Below are 22597 nucleotides of genomic sequence, written 5' to 3' on the forward strand. Positions count from 1 at the left end.
TTTTTAATAATCATATTTTTTGTAATTACATTTAAGTATTATAACATTGTCTAAAAATAAAACGATATCTTTATTATGATCACATGTGCCTAAAACAAACATTAGTTTATTTCCATAGAATTTTAATCGTAAAAATATAAACTTAAATTAAACAAAGGTTAAGTACTAAGAAAGTGAAAGTATATAATATATGAAAAAAAACTATATAAAAACTGTCATTTTTTAGGGTCCCTAATAAAGGTCAAAGCTTTGGGTCAAAAAGAGATCACACTATCACAGGTATCTGCTTGTTTTCTCAACGCTTGAAAGCCACCCGCGCGTTGGTCTCTGGCAAAAGCCCGTATCGTTTTTTCTCCACAAACTTCCATTAGAAAGTCTCCAATTTACCCTTCCCCAAGAGGACTAGAAAAGTACTGCGAAAATAAATAGCTTCCTCTTAATTAAGACCATATTGGTTTTATATTTTTCTGAGTATGGAAAAAGAAAAAAAATTCCCATAGATAGCAACTAAATCACTGAATCAGCAACAAAAAGGAAACAACAAGATCTTCCATGAAAGATACTTCGAAAAGATTTCATTTCGAGGCCGTACACTTCTTTGTTTTAAAGACCCAGAAGCGTTTTAGCCTCTTTTACTCTCTCTTTCTTTTTTCGAGCAGAGGGAATAATAATAGGATACAAATATAGTCCTTTATTTTTTGTTTTGTAAAGCAGGGGAAAAGGAGAGATAGACAAATGTTTGAAGAAAAGGAAAAGTCTTGTACTTTTCCGCGAGAACTAGTTGGAGTGAATGTGGGTCTTGCGTTCTTTGATGGCATTATTGCTGTTATTGCTTTTAGTCAGGTTTGTTCTTTTTTTTTTTTCCTTTTCTGAGTTCTTGTTGTAAAAAATTTGATATTTTTGGATGTTTAGTGAGCTTTTGATTGATGGGTAGTTTGAAATATGGGAGAAATGCGGGCAGCAATGTGTTTTAGGATTGTTCCATCTGGGTTTTGCATTCGGCATATTGTGATTATAGTTTCTGTTTTCTTCTTCATTTGATGATTGTAGAAAAGAAGACTTTGATAACTTGATGGATTGGTCATTGACTCATTGGTTTTTCTCTTTAATGTTAAATAAAGGTTATTTGGCATAGATGGAAAGGGTATGGTGTTGTGTTTAATTGTTAATTAACTTCCATTTATGACTAATACAATTAAATTCATGTTAGGAAAGTAATTGAAAAAAAAAAAAGGTCATTGTTAGCTGGAGAAAGAATAGTCCTACCAGGCTGCTAAACTTAATTGTTGGCTCTGTTGATGAACCAAGTGTTAGCTGGTTGAATAAGCAGATTCTTAGATTCAATATATAGGTTGTGCTGTCATTCTTACTATATCTTTATGAACCATGTACCAAGTAGCATTTCATATTTATGGCTAAAAGGCGCACATATTAGTGATTTTGCATGCTCCTAAAAAAATTTGAAATTGGTAGTAGAAACAGAAAATATAAGAAAATTCTCCATGTTCAGGATTTAAGCAATATGTAACCTGGACCCTAGTGATATGAGCAACATATGCAGTTCTTTTCTTTGGAAAAAAAAAAATTGAAGCCATGAAGTGAGACATCTTTATTTATTCAATTTGTGGTTGACTGGTTGGCAATCTTTCTTTTTTGTTTCCATGAAACCAAGACATAGCTACAACTTTGGTGCAATAGTTGGCTTGTTGATCATTGTACTGAAAAGTAGAGGGTCGCGTAGCTTGCACATCGAGGAAAGTTATATTTCTCTAAATCCAAAAGGCACTTGGTCCAAGCAATTCATGAAGAATATGTCTTACAAATGGTTGGTTCTTATGAGATAAGGAGGATTAACCTTAACTTTTCCATGGGTTCAGTATGCTTAATTTGAATATGAAATGGGCTGGTTGAGCAAGCCATGCTTAGTTGAATCAATTTCTTTATATCATAAGCATAGTTTGGAAGAACAGCATAAAGTGCTTGAATTGGGCTCAATCTGAGCTTTTCTCGAACTTAATAATTGAGCTTTCATAGTAATCTTGATATTTGGCTTAGCTTTCTTTTAGTTGCAACCTTATTTCTATTTCAATTGATAACTTAGCAACGATCCTATTTTTGCAGTTAGTCCAGCTCCACCCTTTTGCTTGCAGCCCTATTTGTTTACCCAAACGCAATGGTGGTTTGAGCTGCTGTAATCTTGGCATCCTTCCTATTCTCTAACATGTTCAAGATCTGTTGTTTTACATTACATCATATTCGTGTAGTTTGTTATACATCTTCCATACTGTATTGTGGTTATGAAAACTTTATTGGGCTGGCGAGTTATGCTTACAAGAGAAAGCAGGCCTGAAACAAAAGAAAAGGAACTTAGCTGACATCAACCACTCTTAGGCTTAACTAGTTGTTCGAGATGATGATATTGTCTTTATGTATATCAGACTGGTGAATTTTACACGCATTCATCATCCATAGGTGGCTGGGTTTATGCATATGTGCTGATAGATGTATCTGTCTTTTTGTAGAGAGTAACATCCAGGTGGTAATATTGTACATCAGAATTTGTTACTGTGATATACTAATAATGACAGAGAGATTATGGTGTTTCTTGTTTCTTTTCCTTTTTGGTTTGTTGTTTGTAATGACTATTTACTTTCACCACTTTGTGGCCAGCTAGCACGGATTCACTTCAGGAATTTACAACTAGGATGGACTCGCCAGAAAGTAAGTGCATATTGCCTTCTGTAACTTTTTAGTTGAATTAAAAAATTTCTATTTAAATGTAAACTAATTCATAGGCTAGCTAGATTAACCCTATGTCATCAGACAAGCTGGTTGAGTGGGGACTTGCACCTTGATCTGATCTGTTTGAGTCGTCTGACCCCTTAAGGCAGAACCTGGTGAAATTGTCTGAACAGGAAGGATTTTGGTGACTCTTCTGACTCCGCTTGAATTTGGAGAAACGGGTAGGTTGAAATTAAGTTGTAGCTACAACATGCATTAGTTTTAAAAAGTTTGGGCTGCAGGAGTTAATAGTTGGACCTTGCAGGAGAAACCTATTTGACCAACATTCCCCGGGCTTCAACTTTTTCCACAATGTCTTGCTTGCTTTTATAGTTTCTAAACTTCTTGCAAGTAACAGAAGAATTTTTGTGTTTGGCCTTGAACTGGCAAAAAACCCACTGTTGGACTGTGTTTTACTTTTCTTTAAGCCTTATAAGTTATTGCCCATTGAGGAAACTGCAATAAAACATTAATATTTACTGAAAAAAAGTTCCAATAAGTTGTTTAGTTGTGTTTTGGAAACACTAAGAACCTTAATTGCGTAATAAAGTGGTTACATCATTAACCTAGTATCTGGCCCTTATACTGTGATGATTAAGCAACAGGCTATACCATTCTGGAATTAGTAGAATGGAAGAGAGAGGATCAATCTTATCTATGGTCCAGTGGAGGCAGAAGATAGACTTGGGGTTGAAGTCAATGTTTAGTAAGGTCCATGCATTGGTTCTCATATATGTTAACTGACAGATGTATGAATATGGTTCATGTTAGTGCTTGGGTATTGTTTTGTCTTTTCTCCTTTTTCCCCTCTTTTCTTTTCTAATGTGGTACAGCTAAGTTACTACGTTGATTTGTATTGTCAAGTGTATTGACTTGTTCTTGATCCAAATGAATGTGAATTACAGGTGTTCCATTTACTGATTGGTTCTACTAATGCTGGTAAGAATTTGTAGTTTACACTTATATTGACCTTTTGGCTTTATACGCATAGCTTGATTTGAATCATATCTCTGATTCCAACTGAATTGCCAAATTCTCACCAAACCTGGCAGGTTACTTCGTTTATTTTGTCTTGACTCTGGTTGCTGCATGCAGAGGGTGGCTTTGCTGGTCATACTCTTGTGGTTTTATAGCCATGGGTATGTGTAGATGCTTGAAATATGAACCCCATTTCTTTCTTTCTTTGCAGCAGATAAGTTTAAGCATTAATTAGTGCAAATATGTTGTGTTGCAGCCTTCCCCAGAATTCTATTCTTTGCAACATTTCTTCTACTTTTGTCATTCTGGTATGTTTTCTCTTCAAATAACTTATTTATATTTTCTTTGAGTGAAATATGAAAATGTATCTAAGATAACTTTTCTGAATGCAAGGAAAATGTGGTCTCTAGAAATTTCCTCATACCAGATGGTATCATTATGTCAAGACATTCAAGAATGATATGAAAAGGGAAAATATGTGAAATAATTTCCAGCCATATCGATGTGGTAGAAATTGGACAGTCAAAACTCACTGTTCTTTTTGATGGAGATTTTAGAGCAAATTCAACTTTTTGTTATTCTGAAGTGTCAGGCTCTCTTTGCTAAATGATTTGCTGAACATCCACTTTCCTCTTTTCTGTGACTACCTTGTGTTTCTGCTGAAACAAATCACTAGTTGATTAGGCTGCACATGGTTGTTCTTGTCAGGTGTGAAATTATTTTCTTCTCTTTCAAATAGATTATGAATGAGAAGATTTATCATATGGATGCATATAAAATGCATGTGTCATCCTTTGTTCCCATCTCAGCAACCATTTTTTATGCATTGGCTGGAAGCTGATTCTTGTATCTAAATATATAGTGGCATAAGTTTCTTTTTCTCCCCTTTCTTGACCAATTGATGTCAAGGAACTGGAGAGCATATTTCTGAGAATTAAGAAATTCACTTTTCATTTTTTCTAATAAAAATAAGAAAAAGGAAATAGAAAAAAGAAAAGGAAGATCGACTTTAGTGGCTGATTCTAAATCATATCGTGTTAATCATTTTATATACAGGACAGTTTTCTTTCTTCGTCTTCTTTTCCCAGGGTTATCCAATGCAATGTTACTGAAGCTTAGTGCAGGATGATATCTTTCCTAGTTTTAGTTACTTTCAAGTTTGATATTTTCTTTCAGAGTGAAAATTAGTGTTTCTTCATCAGCTATACCCCATGTCTCTCTGGTGGATTTTTTATAGGGTCGACCTTTGCCACCAGGCAGATGATGAAGAGGAAGAGGATGATGAACAGGGCTTTCTAGAAGCTTTACTACAAAATTCCTTAAATAGACCAAGGTCTTCAACTACAGATAGTCGCAGAATATGTTATCCTTTCCGTTTAATTCATGTTGGAAGCCGTCAAAAAATAGTGATTCTGGTATAGCAATGCAGTTTCTTCTTTTGTTTCTTATCACGGTTTGAATGTTTTGAATGTTTCTATATTACTTTCTTGTTGCGTCATTGCGTAAAAACTTGTGTTCATGAACTCATTAATTCTGTTTTCTCTGACTAGGTTACTGTTCTAGTTTTTCTTTTTATGCTGACATTTGCTGTGCTAATCTGGATTGGGATGGAAGATAATCCTATTGATTCCTCAACTGTAGCTCGGGTATGGACATCTGGCAAGCTATTTTCGTTTTAACTATTATTACTTTCCTAGGGTACCGTCTATTTCAGTCTGATTGTCAGAGAGAAGGTTATGGTGAAGATAGTGTGTATAAATTTTCTCTTTTAATTTATTGGTTGGAAAATGACAAGAGAAAATGAAAACTTGAGTTTTCTGGACTTCCTTTGTGTTCTTTTATATCTTTTATAAATAGTGAAGCCATAAAGTTTGGACTGTCTATCTCATGCAGGTTTATGTAGATCTTTTTGCTGCTGCAATACTATTGTTAGGTGGAGCATTAGCATGTTATGGTAAGCAACTAGCAATATAGATGGACCTTTTTTTTCCTCATTGTTTGAAGATTTTGTCCCTTATTTTGATAACTTTGTGATGGCAAAGATTGTCTAATATCAGGCTACACACATTCTTATTCCATGTCTCTCATCCATAGTATTTAACAGCATGCATGTGTAGATGGCTTTGTTGATCAGTATGAAGTTTATTGCAACTTCTACTTAAATGGCTGATATGATTTAAGGCTGGCCTAAATGCATGGAAAAATTTTCTGGTTAGTCGTTGTAGTAGATTGACTAATTCCTATTTTTAAAGTGTCACCAGAATAGATGACTATTTTAACTTACATATATTTTTCTCTCTTGGAAGTCTTGGAGATACACACATGTTTTTATATATTTGTTTCTTTCTCGTACTCAGGGCTCCTATTATGCCGTAAAATGAGAAATGTTAGATCTGAAAGAGCTTCATCTGAGATCTGGAAGGTAGTATTCTATTATCCTTTATATTTACGTGTCATTTTGGTATCAAGTTAGAAGATACCCTTTTCTTTGGCCTTTATGTTTACAGGTGATTTATTTATCTTTGTTTAAAATCCGGTGGCTTTATAGTTATCTGGTCTGTGCCTTAGTTATTTCATTGATGTTGTGTTGAAGTGCATTGGTTTCTGTAGGTTGCAGGTTTGGCCATTGTATCTGTTCTGTGTTTCACATCGAGTGCTTTGGTGGCTCTTTTGACTGATATTCCAGTACACATCTTTCTCTATTGGTTGTTTGTTCTATGTTTGAATTTCTAGCTTCATTAATCCTTCCAACTTAAATGTGTTATCATGATTGCAGGTACTTTATCACTGGCATGAACTGCACATAGATGGTGTTTATACTTCGCTTTTACTGATTTTATATTATTTTATAGGTACTTGTCTACTTTTCCCTTGATGTTTTCAAAATTTGCTCCAAATAGATTAAAGGCTTTTGACTATTGATTGATGGTATCACTAGTCTACTTTAGAGATCAGTTTTTAGGACTTGGAATATCCTAAACATTATGTACTATTGATCAATATTTTGCATTAATTCTGTATTAGAAATGTTTCGTGTGTAATTTCTCTTTTTTGTTCAACCTCATCTGGCAATCTAAAGTTGTAGAGAACATGTTGTGGATTGATGAGTATAAGAACCTTCTTCCACCGAACTCTGATAATAGACATTGTATGAGAAATCAGGATATATCCAGGGGAAGTAGAGATACACATGTTTTAAACTTTATATCTCAACAGAATGACTTGGGTGGTCTGGGAGTTTGGGACTGTTAAGAGTTTCCGATAGAGTATGTTGCTCCAACGTAAAAAAAACACTACTGTATTAGAATTGTGCCTTAAAACCTGTTCTTTTTTTTTTAATCCATCTACTCTTGTCGGACTGACAAATAATTTTCATGTGAAGATGGTAAATTCTTTTGTTGGATCCATGTTATCATTAAGTAGACTGCTAGCTGAATTTATGGATGGAATGGTGAATTGGTAATTGACATGGTTATGCCTTGTTGACAACAGAATTGAAACAGCATTATCATGATAATAGTGAAAGATATAAACTCTGAAACCCTATCTTTTTACGCTCGTCATCATTGCTGCCTTATTGAAAAGTAGGTCACGTAGTCCAGTTCATGATGGGATGTTCATATTGCTTTTCTAGGTTCAGCAGTGCCCTCAGCTTTTGTATTATGGGTCATGAGAGAATTACCACCCATGTCTGCTAACATACAAGAAGAATCAACAACAGTTTTCATTACTGATGATCCAGTTGAAATCCGTCGTCCCCAGAGCTGGGCTACCGCAGCAAGCACGCAGAATCAGGTTCACATCCCTTCTTTGTCTTGTCTATATATTCAGTTTATTTACAGAATTTGCTTATTCAACAATGTTTTGTTCACACCATCAGCCTGATCTTTCAAATTTTAACTTGTATTTATATGAGATGTGGTCTTCTATTGCAACCCACCTGTATTGAGAATTTCTTAGGCATGATATTGTCTTTATATCAGATATACCCCCGAGACTGGCTCTGATTTAGTCAGGGATTGGTACAAAATATTGCAACATTTATTTGTAGCTGAGAATAAAAAACAAACTTTTATGCTGACTCATGTTTGAAGTTTAAAAAGATGAACATTGGATAACGTTAGTGGTGTTTTCTTGGCTCTTACAAACATCATTCCTCTAATTTATACATCGATAGGTAATTAATAAGACCTTTTTTCGCACTGGAAAATAGAGACAAAAGCTTACATCAGTTCAATAAAATATGTAATTAACAATATCTGATAGAATGGTTCTAAATTGCTCTAACAAGGCCAGGGTTCTTTTATCTCTATGCTGTGCTTCCCTAGTGGACTTAATCTTGTTGTATGCAGTTGATATTATTTCATGCATTGCTGCATCTTTCTTATTTGCTTTTTGATGTTATTTTGTGCACTGCTACATCTTTTGTATTTGCTTGAATGATGTTCAATAAGATGGTTGTAGGATATATGGAAGGGACCCTTTGACTTGTGGCTGTTATCGCAGGGATCAAGAGGTAGTCCTATATAATTGCTCCGTCATTCGTAAACATGTATGCTTATCTTCCCAAGCGAGCAACGTCAGCTGGAAACTGGAAAAATCTGATGCAATAAGAGTGGATTGCGCAATGAGCAGCGATCAAAAGGTTACAATTGCTGACTTGACAGGGCAGTCGGAGTACAGCCGTAAGGTTGCCATTGCCCATGCCATGTTTTTGACATTTGGAGCATGGAAATAGCACCGGAATGCTGGATGATTTTTTCTGTTGGTCTTTTAACTTCCACATGGTTGTCCAATTGTAAAGACATTTGATATGCTTACGTCTTCACCACACACGTAGGTATTTAATGGTTCCTCAATAGATAAATTAAAGCCATTTTTTTTTATGAAGGGTGTTCATATGTGCCTTTCCTTTCTAGATGATGAACCTACCAGCTGCTCCTTTCTATTCTTCCCCTGCCCCCTAGAATGGCATGCCTTGAGTTCAGGGCTATGGCGCATCATTGGAGAAATATGTTATCCCCAAGGATATATAAGCATGCCTCCTTGTGATTGTCACATCATAAAATCAGCAGATCAACATTTAACTTCATAAAATCACCAGACATCAAGACTGCAAACAAACAAAGGCTGGACCTAAAATAGAATCTATCCAACTTCACACCATCTTCCTGAGAAGTCAAAACATAGATTTTTCAGTTGGACAAAACAATGTAATCCTTTTCCTACAACTTAGCGGCCACTCCTCTTCATTGCGCAGCCCGATGGAACTTTCAGGTTCGCTTCTGCCTCCAGCCAATTCTTGTGCGTGCGAGGCACTAAAAGAAAGCTGAAGAAGACAAGTTTACTAACAGAAGGATTTGTGTTAGGCAACTATTTTCACCAAAAGCAAATCTTTAAGAGATTAATACACGTAGCAAACTATACTTAAAAGTGTAGAAGTCCAATTAAAAACCAGAAGCTGTCTCAATATATCATAGTACAAAAGAGGAATTGATTTCAGAACATGCTGATAACAAGAATAATTGTTTATACAGGATAGTCTCCAAGGACCCCAAAGGTGCAAAACGATCCAGGATTAGTTTTCTACTATAATGACAAAACTATCAGATTTTACGTTCATTTCAAGTCATAGATTATCTTGTTATCATCATTATCAAATATCCAGCAAATTTTTGGACCAGACAAGCTTCAACGTAAAGCACCAGGTTTGAACTTTTATCTCATGGAAAACTATGGACATACAAATACAGATTGAAGCATACCTTATATGTAAAGATTGAAGCAATTATTTTGGTTTAGGTGCCAAGGATCCGAAATCTTTACGGGGCAATACCTGCAAACGAATATGATCAAATTTGTTAGTACCGTGAACAATATAGAACATATAAAAAACAAACAAACAAAAATAGTTAAAAATGAAGAAAAAAGGCTAACCGTCCAGAACACTCTGCCTTTAAGAAGGCCGTAAGGAACAGCTCCAAAATTCCTGGAATCCTTCGAAGCGTAGATGTTATCTCCCTCTACCCAAACATGCCCTTTGGGAACCTAAAGCAAATAAATACAACAATAACTGGAAAAAAAGAAAAAGAATTTTTGAGTATAGCAAAATTTGAAAGCACGGAAAAAGAAATACCACAACAGTTTGGCATCTATCACTGTTCATGGGGTCGACGACATAGGTGACCTGATCACCTTCCATTCCGATCAGCCGTTTGCAGACAATCTTCCTAGGAGACTCAGGGGAGCGTAGGATCACAACATCTCCGGGTCGAAGCTTGCCGGTGAGGGTCGAAATGCGCTCCGCCAACAACAAATTGCCTGATATGTTCAAGGTCGGGAGCATGCTGGGACCGTAAGTCTGTAACTTACCCAGCCATTGCCCAGAAGTAAAAAAAAGCAAAATTAAAACAGTCTCAAAACAGTAATAGAAATGATGAGTTTGAAAACAGCAGTTCGGGGATGGTTGAAAGATTGCTTACAAAAACGGCAGTGCCGAGATAGTTGTTGGTAACATGAAGCAAACAGAAGGCTCTCACTACAGAGATAAAGCTGCTCCATCCTCCCATTCCTCTTCTCTCCTCTCAAACCAATTTAGATTTGGCTCTAAAAGAAAAAGAAAAAGAAAAATCATGGTAATGAATTTTAAAAAACTAAGGAAAATGAACTTGGTTAGCTAATGCTGCTGGGCAGTGGGCTTACAAACCGGAATCCTTGATTCTTGAATCCAATACCTCCTATGGGTCATGACCCATTTAGCTTACTTTGGGCTTTATTCTCTTTTTGTTTTGGTCAAAGGGCTATTGCACAGCCTATACTTTTCCATGTCTGTGCAATTGGTTGGCTTTAAGATATATAAGCTTGAAAAAGATAGTGTTTCTCGTATATCTTTCAACTTATCAAAGGCACAAGTACAACAATCTTCAGTAAGTGGCCTATTCAAGGTAAAAGTCATGGTGGATAATTAACAGCCTTCAAAGTTCTTGAATAAAAATACATCATCATGCCTTGAAATGTACTGCCAAAAACATTTATCTCGAGAAATTAGCATTTTCTCCAACATTTGGTTAAACTTCAAGCAACAGACACTTATAACGAAATGGGGCTTTTGTTGTGCAAATACTAAAAGAAATAAGCAAGTTGGAACCCCCAATGCCTAATTCAACGAATAACAAATAGAATCAAGAGAGGAGAGATTGGTCAAAATTGTTTTAGGCATGCTTGTGGACCTGGAGTTTAGTCACTGACAAGTCTTTCTGAGGAGGAGGAATATCTAATACATAAAGCTTGGAGTTTCTTGAATGCGCTCGTCTTTTAATTTTTCCATCTTTAATGAGTTTTCAACTATCAAATTAAGCTCGTTGGAAAACGGCCAAGGCAATTAACAATAGCAATCTGCTGGCGTAATGATTATGATGTTGATTCTATACATCACTTCCTGAAAATTGCCAGCCTGTTTCCCTAAAAGTAGCGTCACAGATAGTCAACTGTGGGCTACGAATTTATAGATTGGTCCTAGGCCAACCCCCCAACACCCCCAACCCCCCCCCCCCCCCCCCGGCCCCCCCTTTGGCGTCTGACACAAGGCGTGATGGGCCCGGGGTGTCCAGGGCTTCCCTTTTATTTTGTAGGGTAATGCATCATCCTATTGTTTCTTTACATGACATCTTCAAGTCAAAGAGGAAAGACTACACTCTAGTTTCCATATGATTTAGCTCTACTTCCATTTACCACAACCCTATTATCTAAATTATAAAGAGGAGGAAAACTCATTACAAGTTGAAAGTGATGTTGAAGGAAATCCAACTTAGCCACATTGATCCAAGAAGTGGGTCCAATAAGCACAAAACTTGGCAGGAGTTGGAAAACAGATATAAAAAAAGGTCGTGATGGTGCGCCACTAACACCACTACCTACTGGCTCGAAGAGCAGGAATAATGGGGAAAGAAAAAGCACCATGCATGCATGACAATGAGCTCTTATATCCCTAAAAATATCAGCACATATAAGAGCATTAGTATTATGCATAAAAGAATCAAGACTGGCAGATTTGTGCAACTCATGCTCAGATACTGATAACTATATACATACAAACTGGATCAGGCCACCGCCTAAATGTATTGACAGCACATATCTCTAGATTTCCAACAAATTAATTCCAAATATTTTGTTAGGGGGATAAAACCATGAGAACATAAAAAGAAGCAAAGAATGGACACCAAACAAGGACAGAAGTCTGAGCAAGTGGAGCTCAAAGTCACAAAAGGTGATCAGAGCTCATCAGGGATTTGACAATTATAGAAATACTTATGAATATTTATTGAACAACAAGGAGTTAAAAAGTACGTGAAATACAGAAATCAAGCAGAGGAGAAACTACTAGTGACTTTTTAAGTGCATTACATTAACATTTAAACCCACTACTTGTACCATTTGGACAATGGCAACTAGAAACTTAGTACACATACTACACAGACAACTCCATCCCAAGTTCTCTCTCCATCCGAGAGAATAAAAAATGGGCTTCGAAAGTTTCAGCAGCAATTCGTGCACTGCACACCACTACGACTTGCATAACTGGAAATTCAAACACAAATATTAATTCTAAACACCTGTCTTTATCTCTAGACTGCGAACCATCTGAGACAGACAGCGAAGGGGTACGCAACACAGAATCAACTTAACTTCTAGAAGATGAGAGAACCACTGTTACCACAATACAAGTTCAATCTCCATTCTTGAAATTTCCAACTCCAAGCTTCTGTACTTCAACCTTGAGAGATTTGAGGTACTTAACAGCTTCATCCAGAACAGCTACAGTACCCATCTGATCAGCACCTGGAACAATACCCCGCAAAACCTTTACCATTTTCTTCATTTTCAGTCGCTTAATTTCAGGGTCACAACTATCACCACTACCAGAGGACTTCAGAGCAGAAGAACATGATCTATTCTTTCTTCGTTTTGAACAATAAGCAGAGCGTGAATCAGCAGAGTCACTTTCATAATTTCCATTAGTCCGTGCTGTGCTCATCTCTTCCTCATCATAATCTTCTTGTTCTTCCCCTTCTGAGCTGAGCAGTGCATCAATATCATCCGAATCCTCTTTCATAGAAGATGATGTTTCTTTTTCCACATTGTTAACATCTTTTCTCTCATACTTGCCATCAATGTAAGTTGCAAAAATATTTAATCCATGACCATTAAGCTTGTGTGCAATATCAGGATTGAACATTATCTGATTTCTGTGATCAGACTGATCAAAAATAATGAAATTCTTGGGACAAGCCTCTGAGGGTTGAAACTCAATGCCATGGAGTGGTGGCAATGGCTTTGCGCATGGAGGGAAAACCGTACCAAAAGCAGATGAAACTGGGATATGCATGTAATTATCGCCCACTTGATCAGCAAGTGTAGGCACTGCTTTTGGGGGGTAAAATTGTTGGTCACTCTGCATTGAATGTCCTACTTAATCAAGAAGTTCACAACAGAGATTGCTTCTGGCTTCGAAGTTGCAATTATGCACTTTTTAAGTTGGAAGAAGGTTTGTAACAATATATAAGATAAGACTATAGACTAAACTAGCGGATTGCCATCAGAACATAACAGAGCTGCCTATCCCCATTACCATCAACACAGATGTTTCATTCTGTCACAGCCTTATGCATAACACAACCAATGGCAGACTCTCCCAGATCCCGGTTTCCAAGAGCTTTGAAATATTAGACTACGTAACAGGTTTAAGCAACTGACGGAAATACTCAGCCTGTGATAGCAAATAAAAATTCATATCCATCAGCAATGTACACAGAGCAATCTGTTCAGCCAAAAAACAGAAGATACTTGGTCCACTGATCTATGCGGTACTACTCAATAAAATGAACAGAAACTTCAATCATGGTTGATGTTTTCTAGTAGCTTTTACAATTCTATTTTCATATGGAAGCCCATTAAAATGGTAAAAATTTCCACAAGTTTTCTACATGTCTGGACCTGTTGAGCTCACAACTTAGAAAATACAAGACAGGACAGAGAAATGAAAAGATATATGACAGATGTCTAACGTCTTGCATTCCTCAAATTTAAATATAACTTCTTTCTCTTCAACTACAACAAACATAAATATACACACATGTGCATGGTCTCTGTGCATGTGCTATGTCCTGTGTGCATTAGGAAGACAAACTTTCTAATCAGTCAGTTGACAACTGAAAATCAAGATGCGTATTCAACCTATTACAATCATGCTACCACAAAATTAACAACAAAGCCATAACTGAAATAGCATGGATTTATTTAAGACAATTTTTTAGGCATTTCCAACCATAAACAACACAACGGAACAGCAACATAGAGAAACCCAAAACAGTTAAGAAAGAAATTTACCTGACAAACTTGAACTAACTGATAGTATGCAATAACACCAACGCTCATTTTAATCTTTCCAACTTCCTTAACTGCTCGATATCTCTTTATGGTTACTGCAATGTACATTCTCACACCTCCAACCAAATTTTTTTTTCAATCACCAATGACACTAAGTTGAATGAATTGAATCCCCTTCCAAATCAAATGAAATTCACCTACAGCAGTAGAATAATTCCTTAGTAAAATAACCAGCAGTCCCATGCACATTAAAGTTTGAATTTTCATTTTTATTCTGAAAAATTATAAGGCAAGCCAACAATCATCATGTAAATTAAAACATATAAAATTAAATTAATATAAAACTTACCAAAAACAAATGAAAATTACAGTATGACAAGAAAGAAAACCACCAAGCGCATACAATTCACAAAAGAACGCGGCATTTTGTTTATCTGCGACTTAATCCCAAGTGATTATTAACAAATAAGTCCAAGATTCTTGCCTGCAAAAAGAAAAAAACACTAATTAAACAAATGGAAATAGCAGTTAAATCAAATAGAAATAATTATATTAAGGAACTAAGGGATATTCTATTAATAAAAAAGAATTTAAACCAAAGGAAAAATTAGAAAGGACAAACAAGAAGAGGTTCAATATGGTAACACAGAAAAATCTTAGATAATAAAAAAGAAACACAAATATAGGTGTAATTTAGAAGCATCATTATCCATAAAATATCACAAATTTCTCAGTAGAACTAGAAAATAAATTGCAAAGAGAAAATGGGGAAAAGAACACAGAGACTTGCACACATACCCCCCTCAACCAAAAACATGAACAAAAGATCATAATTAAGTCAGTATATTATCTCATTTAAGGGGAAAAACATAAATAATCAAGCGGAAACAAGGAGAATAAGATTAAAATAATAATCCTTACAAGATAAAAGCTCAAAGAAAAGAAAAAAGAGGAGAATAAATCGAAGGATTGGAAGCAGCCAAAAAAGAGAGGAAGGAGAGGCAACTGGTCTGATAAGAAAGAAAAAACCCCTAGATTTGCGCTGAAGAAGGTTGCAGAGTTAATTAAGAGAGTGAAGTTGGGTAATCTTTGGTATGAGCAATTAATTTCTTTTGTAGAGAAAACACTTTTTTATTGGGATGTGTGAAGTCGGGAGTCAAACGCGGTAGGATTTGAGCCGTTGGATTTGGGGCATTTCCGTGTAACGCGGAAGGGAAAGTGACCGTTGGATGCACGCGTGATATTGAGGGGGAAGGAGTGGGGCTCACGAGGTTTGACGATTTTGCGTATCGTGGAATCGACTCTTCTTCTCTCCCCCTGTGGTTTGCTTTTTGGTTAAGCCCTTTTAATCCTTTGTTATTTATTAGTATTATTATTTGTCTAATCAAAAAAATAAAGAAGAAATTCTTGTGGTAAACGTGGCCTAATGTGTTTCAATAATCATGATTGAAACAAAAACCATAATTATTTTTAAAAAATTAAATAAAATATTATTTATTATATTTAATCCAATCATAAATTTTTATTTTAATAAAATCATTAATTATTATTATTCAATACATTATTTAGTATTTTATATCCATATCTTATATGAAGATATTTGATTCAATAATTGATGCATATTTTTTTATTTAAAACATAAGATTCAAATTCTCATATACCTTAATATTAAAAGTGACCATTTTGATATTTTCCTTATCTAATTATTCATAAAAAGCATAGAGCTAATAACTATTATAATTTTATGAATAATTGAACAACTAAATTATTTTTCATTTTTCATTTTTTTAAACTACATATTCAAAATGAAAAATTCTTAAATGCATTTCTTAAAAAATTAAAGAAAAAACAATATTGAGGTTAGTATTTAGTAAGCATTATGCAAATGCCACAATATGCCGTGTACATGATGGCGTTGGAGGGGCAAAAAAAAAAAAGCAACAATATTATGTAGTACTGAAGAAACAATATCATATATTGATTGATTTTTTTATTGAATTTTTACAAAGATATATAGAAAAATATTGATGTTATTTAAATAGCTAGTTTACTTGTGCCAAAAGTGTGTGTTTCATTTTGGAAAAAAGAAGCATTCTTGAAAGAATGAGTAATTCACGTGCAGCTACATCATGCCTATAGTGGAGAGCAACATTCATGTTTGCTGGCTTTAATTGACTAATAGGCCGACCTTCCATATATTCACAATGTCCTTTTTCTTTCCCAAGTTTGTCGGACAACTTAATAATCTCAAGGGTTTAAAATTAAATATTTAAAAAATTTATAAAGATTAGAATAATAGTATATAATTATGGAATACTTATTACAAATAGTAAATGAGATTCACAATTTTATGAAAATAATAATATAATAAATTTCTTGCGTATTCTTTAAAAAAAATTAAAATTAAAAGAAGAAAAAAAATGAGAAAAGAAGAATTAAAAAATAGATATTATAAATTAAAAAAATAATTTAATATATTAAAAATAGCTATTGAAGATAATTAAATACGTTAATTGATTGAAAATAGAAAAAATAGTTGAAAAAATTATTGGAGATTATTAAATACATATTAATGTTAGTTGATTGAAAATAATAAAAATAATTGAGAATTAATAGGATTGTAGGAATTGAAAAGTGATAAAAAATTTAGATATTTTAAACATATAATTAGAGAAATGAGAGAATATGTTATTTTATTAATTATCTTAACTTTTAGATGAAAAATAAGTCAAATAATTGAACATTAATAAGAATGTGAAGAAAGGATAAAATAGATATTTATTAAGTCTAAGAGAATGAATAGATATTTTATTAATTATTTTAATTTTTATATATTTTTAATGTAATTAATTATATTATTATTATAAAATTAGAAATTTATGAAAATTTGAGACCTAAAGCCACCGTTTTGGTGGCCTTACCCTTGATTATCAAAAAGGAAAAAGGAACAAGTTTTTAGTCAAAAGAACCAAACAAGGCTCTAAGAGACCTAAGACAACTTTTAGAAACTAGAGAGCAACAAGTAACAACCCCAAATTATTCAAAAGGAAAACTGAAATATTGCAGGATTCTTAAATTAATGGAAAGAACATGAAAGTCTTCCTACTTTACTGTAAAGAAAATATTGAAATTCCATTGTAGTTTTTCACTGCCTTGACCCAGTTAGTCGTGAGAATATTGGTAGGAGCAGTTACCGTAACCTGCAAAAGAATCCGAAATCCGAGCTCAAAACAAGGTTAATAAGACGATTCCGATTTTGGATTTAAGATTAAAAGAAATGGGCGCCGATTTACTTGGATCATTTGAGACAAGGAGGCCAGTCTCCCTGAAGTCACAGCTCGATTTCTTTCTTCCTGTGGTCTGGTAGTAAAGATTCATGGCGTAGGAGGCATGGTTAATGAGAGTGGTTGGGTAGAAGCATGCACCACCAGAATGAGTCGGGCCGCAGTCCACCTGGTTGCATGCAAAGTTGATGTTCTGCTGCAGCAGGTCATCGCTTGTTCCAGGCTTTGCCACGCACCAAGTTCCCTGCAACCCCATAATCATCAGATGCCAAGTTTTACCTAAACTATTCATTGAAGGTGACATATTGTTGCACCAAATTACCGATGGTTCTTGCTCTGCTAGAGCTCCTCCTGTAAAAGGTTGTCAGCGTCATCAAAGAGTAAACAGATTTTAAGTGAATGGAATCAGAATATTAGATATTTAGATGACAGCTATAATCTGCTGTTGTTTCAAACTATGGATACCAAATGGGGTAACCAAATTCAGTAAATATGGCAGTTAATCATAATTACATACCGCTTTGGAAAGTGCAGTTACCATAACCTGCAAAATGGTATAAAACCAGGAACTGTAATTTACCATAAAATAAGCCATTTAAAGGGACTGGCAGAACTCAAATTGTCTACTCGGGTGGCACTTACTTGGATCAGTCAAGGAGACTACACCGGAGTGTCTAAAATCACAATTAGCAAGGTGCCTGCCATAAGTTTGGTAGTACAAGTTCATAACATATGAGGCATGGTGCATTTGAGTATCTGGCTCGAAGCATGGACCATCCGGTTCTATCAAGCGACAATCTAATTGACTGCAAGCGAATTCAATATTTGCAGCCAGTTCAGAATCGCTGGATAATGGATTTGCAATGCACCAAGTCTTCTGCAACATCATGGAATTGTAAACAAGTACTAAAATCCAACCAAAATGTTCATGTATAAAATGGTAGAATAAAAATTTTTGTTCAAAGAATTTACTTGTCCATTAGCCATCTTTAGAGAACCTCCTGCATAAATTTACATTGAAGTCATAGATTAGACAGGATCATGCTCCAAAATATAACGGTTTTAGTGTGCCTAACTTAAAAAAAAAATATGTATTTCAGATGAGTATCCAATTCTAGAGTGGAAAATGTGGTAGATTAATGCTTCCATTGAGAAAGGACAGCTATTAATGTTCAATTTCGAGCAGTACTGTTCAAATCAAGAAGAAATATTTGTCCCAAGAGAGATATACAAGGTTGAACAAGTTGTTCAGTTTATAGTTCCACTCCCCTACGCCAGATAAAAACATACAAGAATAACCAGAAGTTACCTGAGTGCAACAATGAAAACAGAACAAAGAGAGAGAAAATGGGGAGGGAAAAAATTGGTTTAGCCATTTTGATTCCGTGAATATGGTGATGCAAAGTGGATTAAGATAAAGCAAGTTCAGAGTCAGGGGAGCACGCGTTGATTTGAATACTAGAGCTGAATGTTTAGTTCCAATTTGGATAGCTGTTCTTAAAGCATCCTCATGCTCGTTCTAACATGAAAATGGTGTGAATATTGCATTCAGTTCCCCGGCAAAATCATTTCCCAACAGATTGAGGGGGTTAGGTAATGCTCAATATTCATGTTCAAGGGTCCACTTGCAACAAGAATCTCCTACACGCTCCATGTACTTGAACCAAAAGTAACCAAAACAATTGCATGCATTTTGGTGAAAAGAAAAAGTGATCGAAAGGCCCTGGAAGCCTGGAAGACAACTGTTCAAAAGATCAGTAACTAAATTCTTCCAAGGACAGAACCAAACCAAACCAAGTACATTTAATTTAACCTTTTGATTAAACAAATATTTATGGCAAATAATTCTAGGTGCTTTTTACCCTTTTAAAGTGTACACAACAGAAAGCTGTTAGATCCCCAGAATGAAAGTTGCATTAAAAATTTGACCTGCTGTTGGCTTTCGCTTGAATCAATGCTTTTGAGCCAGAAGCTTTTCGATGGAGAGGGTGTGAGCTGCTCTGAGTAACCTGAGCAAAGTGGGCATATTAGAAAAATAAAGAGCTAAAGAACTTCTATGGAACATAAGTAATACTAGTATATTTATTTTGGAGATACCAATATGTAATATATCTAGCTATAAATGCATCATCCATAACCCTGCAAAAAGAGATAGCTCCAAACTAAAGCCACATGGTTTTAACCATATTAAAAAAAAAAAAAAGGGAATCGAAAGTTGAATATATGAAAGCTAAAAACTAAAAAGGTTTATTTGTATCAGTTACTTTGTCTTCCTGTCCTGTGCTTATGTTTGCCTGCAGCAAAGAATAGACACGAGTATGGGCTTGGCAACTCATCAATGCTGTTTTTATTCATCATATTTTTAAATTGTTGTTTTAAATATTTTTATTATATTTGTAATTTTTAAATATAGTGATATATATATATATATAAAAGTAGGAATGTTGAAAAATTTTTAAAAATGAAAAGATATAAAGGCTGAAAAATGAAAGGGTCAATTCAGCCATGGTTGCTTAGTATGCAAGGTACCGACACCTGTTATTAGGTATTAAATAAGTTTGAAATCAATATTCTGATTACAGGAATTAGAATACATGTATGACTCGTATATTTTTATCCTATTTCCAATGGGTAACTTAATTAATATCTTTATTTAAGTTTGGTATGATTAAGAATATTTCATTCTTACTTTCAATAAAAAGAACATAGTGATAAAATAAGCTTCCAAGAAGAAGAGTAGTGGATCTTTGTTTTCGGATTCTTCATAAAATTTTACCATGCCTGACTCAAAAGTTCCAGCCGACGACGACGGCGGCTGCCCTCCTTGCAACAACTTGCTATCATCATCGCCCCCACGGCGGCCAGAGTGGGAGATGAGTCTCGTGTACAGAGTAAAACTAAGTAAGTCGGTATCGTCAACGTCAAAAAGATATTTCAGTGAGAATCTGCCGAGATTAGAGAACAAGTCCTTGAAGAAAATCACGTTATGGTACTGTAAATCTTCTGAGCATATCGATAAACATCCAGAAATAGGCGATATTAGGCGCAGCTTCAGAAGAGAAATATTCAGCAAGGTTTTGCAACAGGTGGGAAAGTCAGTTTTTGCCGGTGGCATTGAAGATGGGGGCAGTGCGATGACTGATGTGGTGGTAAAAATCCACCTGGTTCAGGAGTTGGGTAGCCTCAGGCTTTTAGAAGACAGGGAGGAAGACCAATGTGCCCTCTGCTTAGAGGGTCTGTCCCTTGCTCTTAATCTGATATTACCGTGTTGGCACATGTACCATCGCAACTGCATTCTCCCATGGCTGCGTACAAAACAAGAGTGTCCTGTCTGTCGCCACCATTTGCCAAGGCATATTAATTTGCATTAGTTAGGCAGCATATAAGACATTCTGTTTTTCTTTGTTTTAGTTAGTTACTGCTAGTATATAATTTGTAAGTAGAAAGTAAAAATGTAATTAGACTCCTTCAAGGAGGACAACTTCTTTCTTATAAGGATACTATATATTTCCTGGCTAATCCAAAGTCCAAACACTTTTAAAGTATTATTTGCCTTTTTGTTTATTTCACTAGAGATCTAATAGATCTAAACTCGTTCAGAAGTTTCTTTGACAGAAAACAACTTGTAAGTTGTGTTTCCTGCTTTCTTATATGGCAGTTCCAAACTTGAGCTATATTGAGCTGATGACCATGGCATGTAAAAGTTTTATCCCTAAGTGGCTAAGTTCATTCGAAATCCCTCTCGTAACTTCCCTAGTTAATTTTTCTGTACCAAGTTTTTGGAGTTGCGAGGGTATCCAGTGTTAGCTTTTTCAATTTTTTTTATATAATTTTATTAACTATCATAAAGTTGATATAAAAAAAGCCAAGGGACTGGCCACAGACCGACCGAGCAGAAATCAAGTAGGACTTTGTCCATTCAAATCCACCCAGTTGAAAGGAGAATCTACACCAGAAAAAACCTGCCCACCAAAAAGCAGTAATCAGTCGTAAAACAACAGACGACAACTTACAACATTACATATACCTACTTTAAACACATTCCAAAATATCAGCAGAAAGACAAACTGCATCATCATTGCAAGAATACAACCCAACCTGCACGCAAGAAACTTTAGGAGATAGGACAGGCGTGCCACCCAGCCTCAGCCTGAGAAGCATCAGAATAGAACATGCTGGCACCAAACCAAATCAAATACTGCCCCCAAGCATCAAAGTAAATCCATATATCGCCGCCATGCATAGAAGTGATACAACATCTGCACCAAATTTAGCTAAAGAATCCGCCATGGCATTTGCTTCTCTAAGAGTATGACCAAAAGCGATATCACCTATAACATTACAAAGGCTATCAATCTCATTGCATGTCTTTCACAAAGCCCTTGGTCTTAGTCTCCTCTCCTTCACCCAAACCAATGCCACTTTAGAATCTGATTCAATTATCAGTTTACTAGAGCCCACCAGAAATGTGGAGCCAAAAAGTTTGAAGGCGTAAAAGATAGTCATCAATTTTGAATAGTTCGAATCTTGGTTATCCAATGGTCCATAAAAAACGCCTCTTATGTGGCCGTTTAGAACGTCAGAGTACTCTTGCACAACGGGCCGGTATCGATTTACCATGAGTTGAGCCATCAACATTAATTTTTTTTTTGACAAATAAGAAGCATATTCGTTCATTCATCACAAGGGATAGGCGTTCCCATTCAATTACAAGCAAGAGCCCCGACTTTGGCCAAAATGCCTCACAAGAACAAAGGAAGAAAAGAACTCAAAATTATGGCACAGGCAAGTCACCTAAACCTTTGGGAATAAAAACAGAAGAACGCATCCTCAACATAAAAAAAAAAAAAAATTCCTAAACAAATAGAAACGCACAGGTTATCCTGGAAGTGTCAATACTACGCCAATCCGTGGTTGCATGTGTTGTTCAGGTAGACACAATTTCTAAGGTTTAACCCACCACTCATTCTCTTCCATTACCGCATTCCCCTCACTCGATTGAAATCATTGAAAGCATTTTGATGAAGAAAGCTAATTCCTCACGGTCCTACATTCTGACGCTTAAAAGGAAGATATGACGGCGCCTTTAGACTACTTTTTGATGCCTTTCACACAATTGTAGAATCATTCTCACCGTCAGACTATTTTTTTTTTAATTTTATTTACAG

General features: G+C 35.4%; 5 protein-coding genes across 14 annotated transcripts; 2 read left to right on the forward strand and 3 right to left on the reverse strand.

Moving 5' to 3' along the window:
- Nucleotides 444-8645, forward strand: LOC18596532 (tobamovirus multiplication protein 1). Of its 5 annotated transcripts, none has more exons than XM_018123523.1 (14): nt 444-843; nt 2122-2191; nt 2675-2721; nt 3687-3720; nt 3834-3920; nt 4016-4067; nt 4997-5174; nt 5310-5405; nt 5653-5713; nt 6117-6181; nt 6370-6444; nt 6536-6611; nt 7394-7554; nt 8224-8645. In XM_018123523.1, the coding sequence occupies exons 1-14, from the start codon at nt 736-738 to the stop codon at nt 8287-8289; spliced, it is 1176 nt and encodes a 391-aa protein (XP_017979012.1). In that variant the 5' UTR covers nt 444-735; the 3' UTR covers nt 8290-8645. The 5 variants fall into 5 exon arrangements, with proteins under 5 accessions (XP_017979012.1, XP_017979013.1, XP_017979014.1 ...); XM_018123524.1 differs by having other exon boundaries at nt 445-843; nt 8266-8645; XM_018123526.1 differs by lacking the exon at nt 444-843 and adding an exon at nt 1637-1825.
- On the reverse strand, nt 8828-10365 carry LOC18596533 (mitochondrial inner membrane protease subunit 1). 4 transcript variants are annotated; one of them, XM_018123528.1, is made up of 5 exons: nt 10242-10365; nt 9896-10120; nt 9697-9807; nt 9525-9595; nt 8828-9088 (listed from the first exon to the last, which is right to left on the reverse strand). In XM_018123528.1, the coding sequence occupies exons 1-4, from the start codon at nt 10326-10328 to the stop codon at nt 9548-9550; spliced, it is 471 nt and encodes a 156-aa protein (XP_017979017.1). In that variant the 5' UTR covers nt 10329-10365; the 3' UTR covers nt 8828-9088; nt 9525-9547. The 4 variants fall into 4 exon arrangements, with proteins under 4 accessions (XP_017979017.1, XP_007025127.2, XP_007025129.2 ...); XM_007025065.2 differs by having other exon boundaries at nt 8828-9106; XM_007025067.2 differs by having other exon boundaries at nt 9896-10126.
- LOC18596535 (transcription factor bHLH144) lies at nt 11997-15243 on the reverse strand. Its single transcript, XM_007025070.2, has 4 exons — nt 15067-15243; nt 14495-14629; nt 14146-14342; nt 11997-13525 (listed from the first exon to the last, which is right to left on the reverse strand). Exon 4 carries the CDS (start codon nt 13214-13216, stop codon nt 12485-12487), a length of 732 nt encoding a protein of 243 aa, XP_007025132.2. The 5' UTR covers nt 13217-13525; nt 14146-14342; nt 14495-14629; nt 15067-15243; the 3' UTR covers nt 11997-12484.
- Nucleotides 17073-19442, reverse strand: LOC18596536 (PLASMODESMATA CALLOSE-BINDING PROTEIN 5). 3 transcript variants are annotated; one of them, XM_007025071.2, is made up of 7 exons: nt 18739-18868; nt 18402-18430; nt 18072-18306; nt 17947-17973; nt 17752-17780; nt 17439-17673; nt 17073-17345 (listed from the first exon to the last, which is right to left on the reverse strand). In XM_007025071.2, exons 1-7 carry the CDS (start codon nt 18803-18805, stop codon nt 17308-17310), a joined length of 660 nt encoding a protein of 219 aa, XP_007025133.2. In that variant the 5' UTR covers nt 18806-18868; the 3' UTR covers nt 17073-17307. The 3 variants fall into 3 exon arrangements, with proteins under 3 accessions (XP_007025133.2, XP_017978490.1, XP_007025135.2); XM_018123001.1 differs by lacking the exon at nt 18739-18868 and adding an exon at nt 19359-19442 and having other exon boundaries at nt 17439-17780; XM_007025073.2 differs by having other exon boundaries at nt 17439-17780.
- On the forward strand, nt 20207-20800 carry LOC18596537 (RING finger protein 141). The gene has a single exon (XM_018122842.1). It carries the CDS (start codon nt 20207-20209, stop codon nt 20798-20800), a length of 594 nt encoding a protein of 197 aa, XP_017978331.1.

This window comes from Theobroma cacao, chromosome 6, assembly GCF_000208745.1.
Source record: "Theobroma cacao cultivar B97-61/B2 chromosome 6, Criollo_cocoa_genome_V2, whole genome shotgun sequence".
NCBI classification, from domain to species: domain Eukaryota; kingdom Viridiplantae; phylum Streptophyta; class Magnoliopsida; order Malvales; family Malvaceae; genus Theobroma; species Theobroma cacao.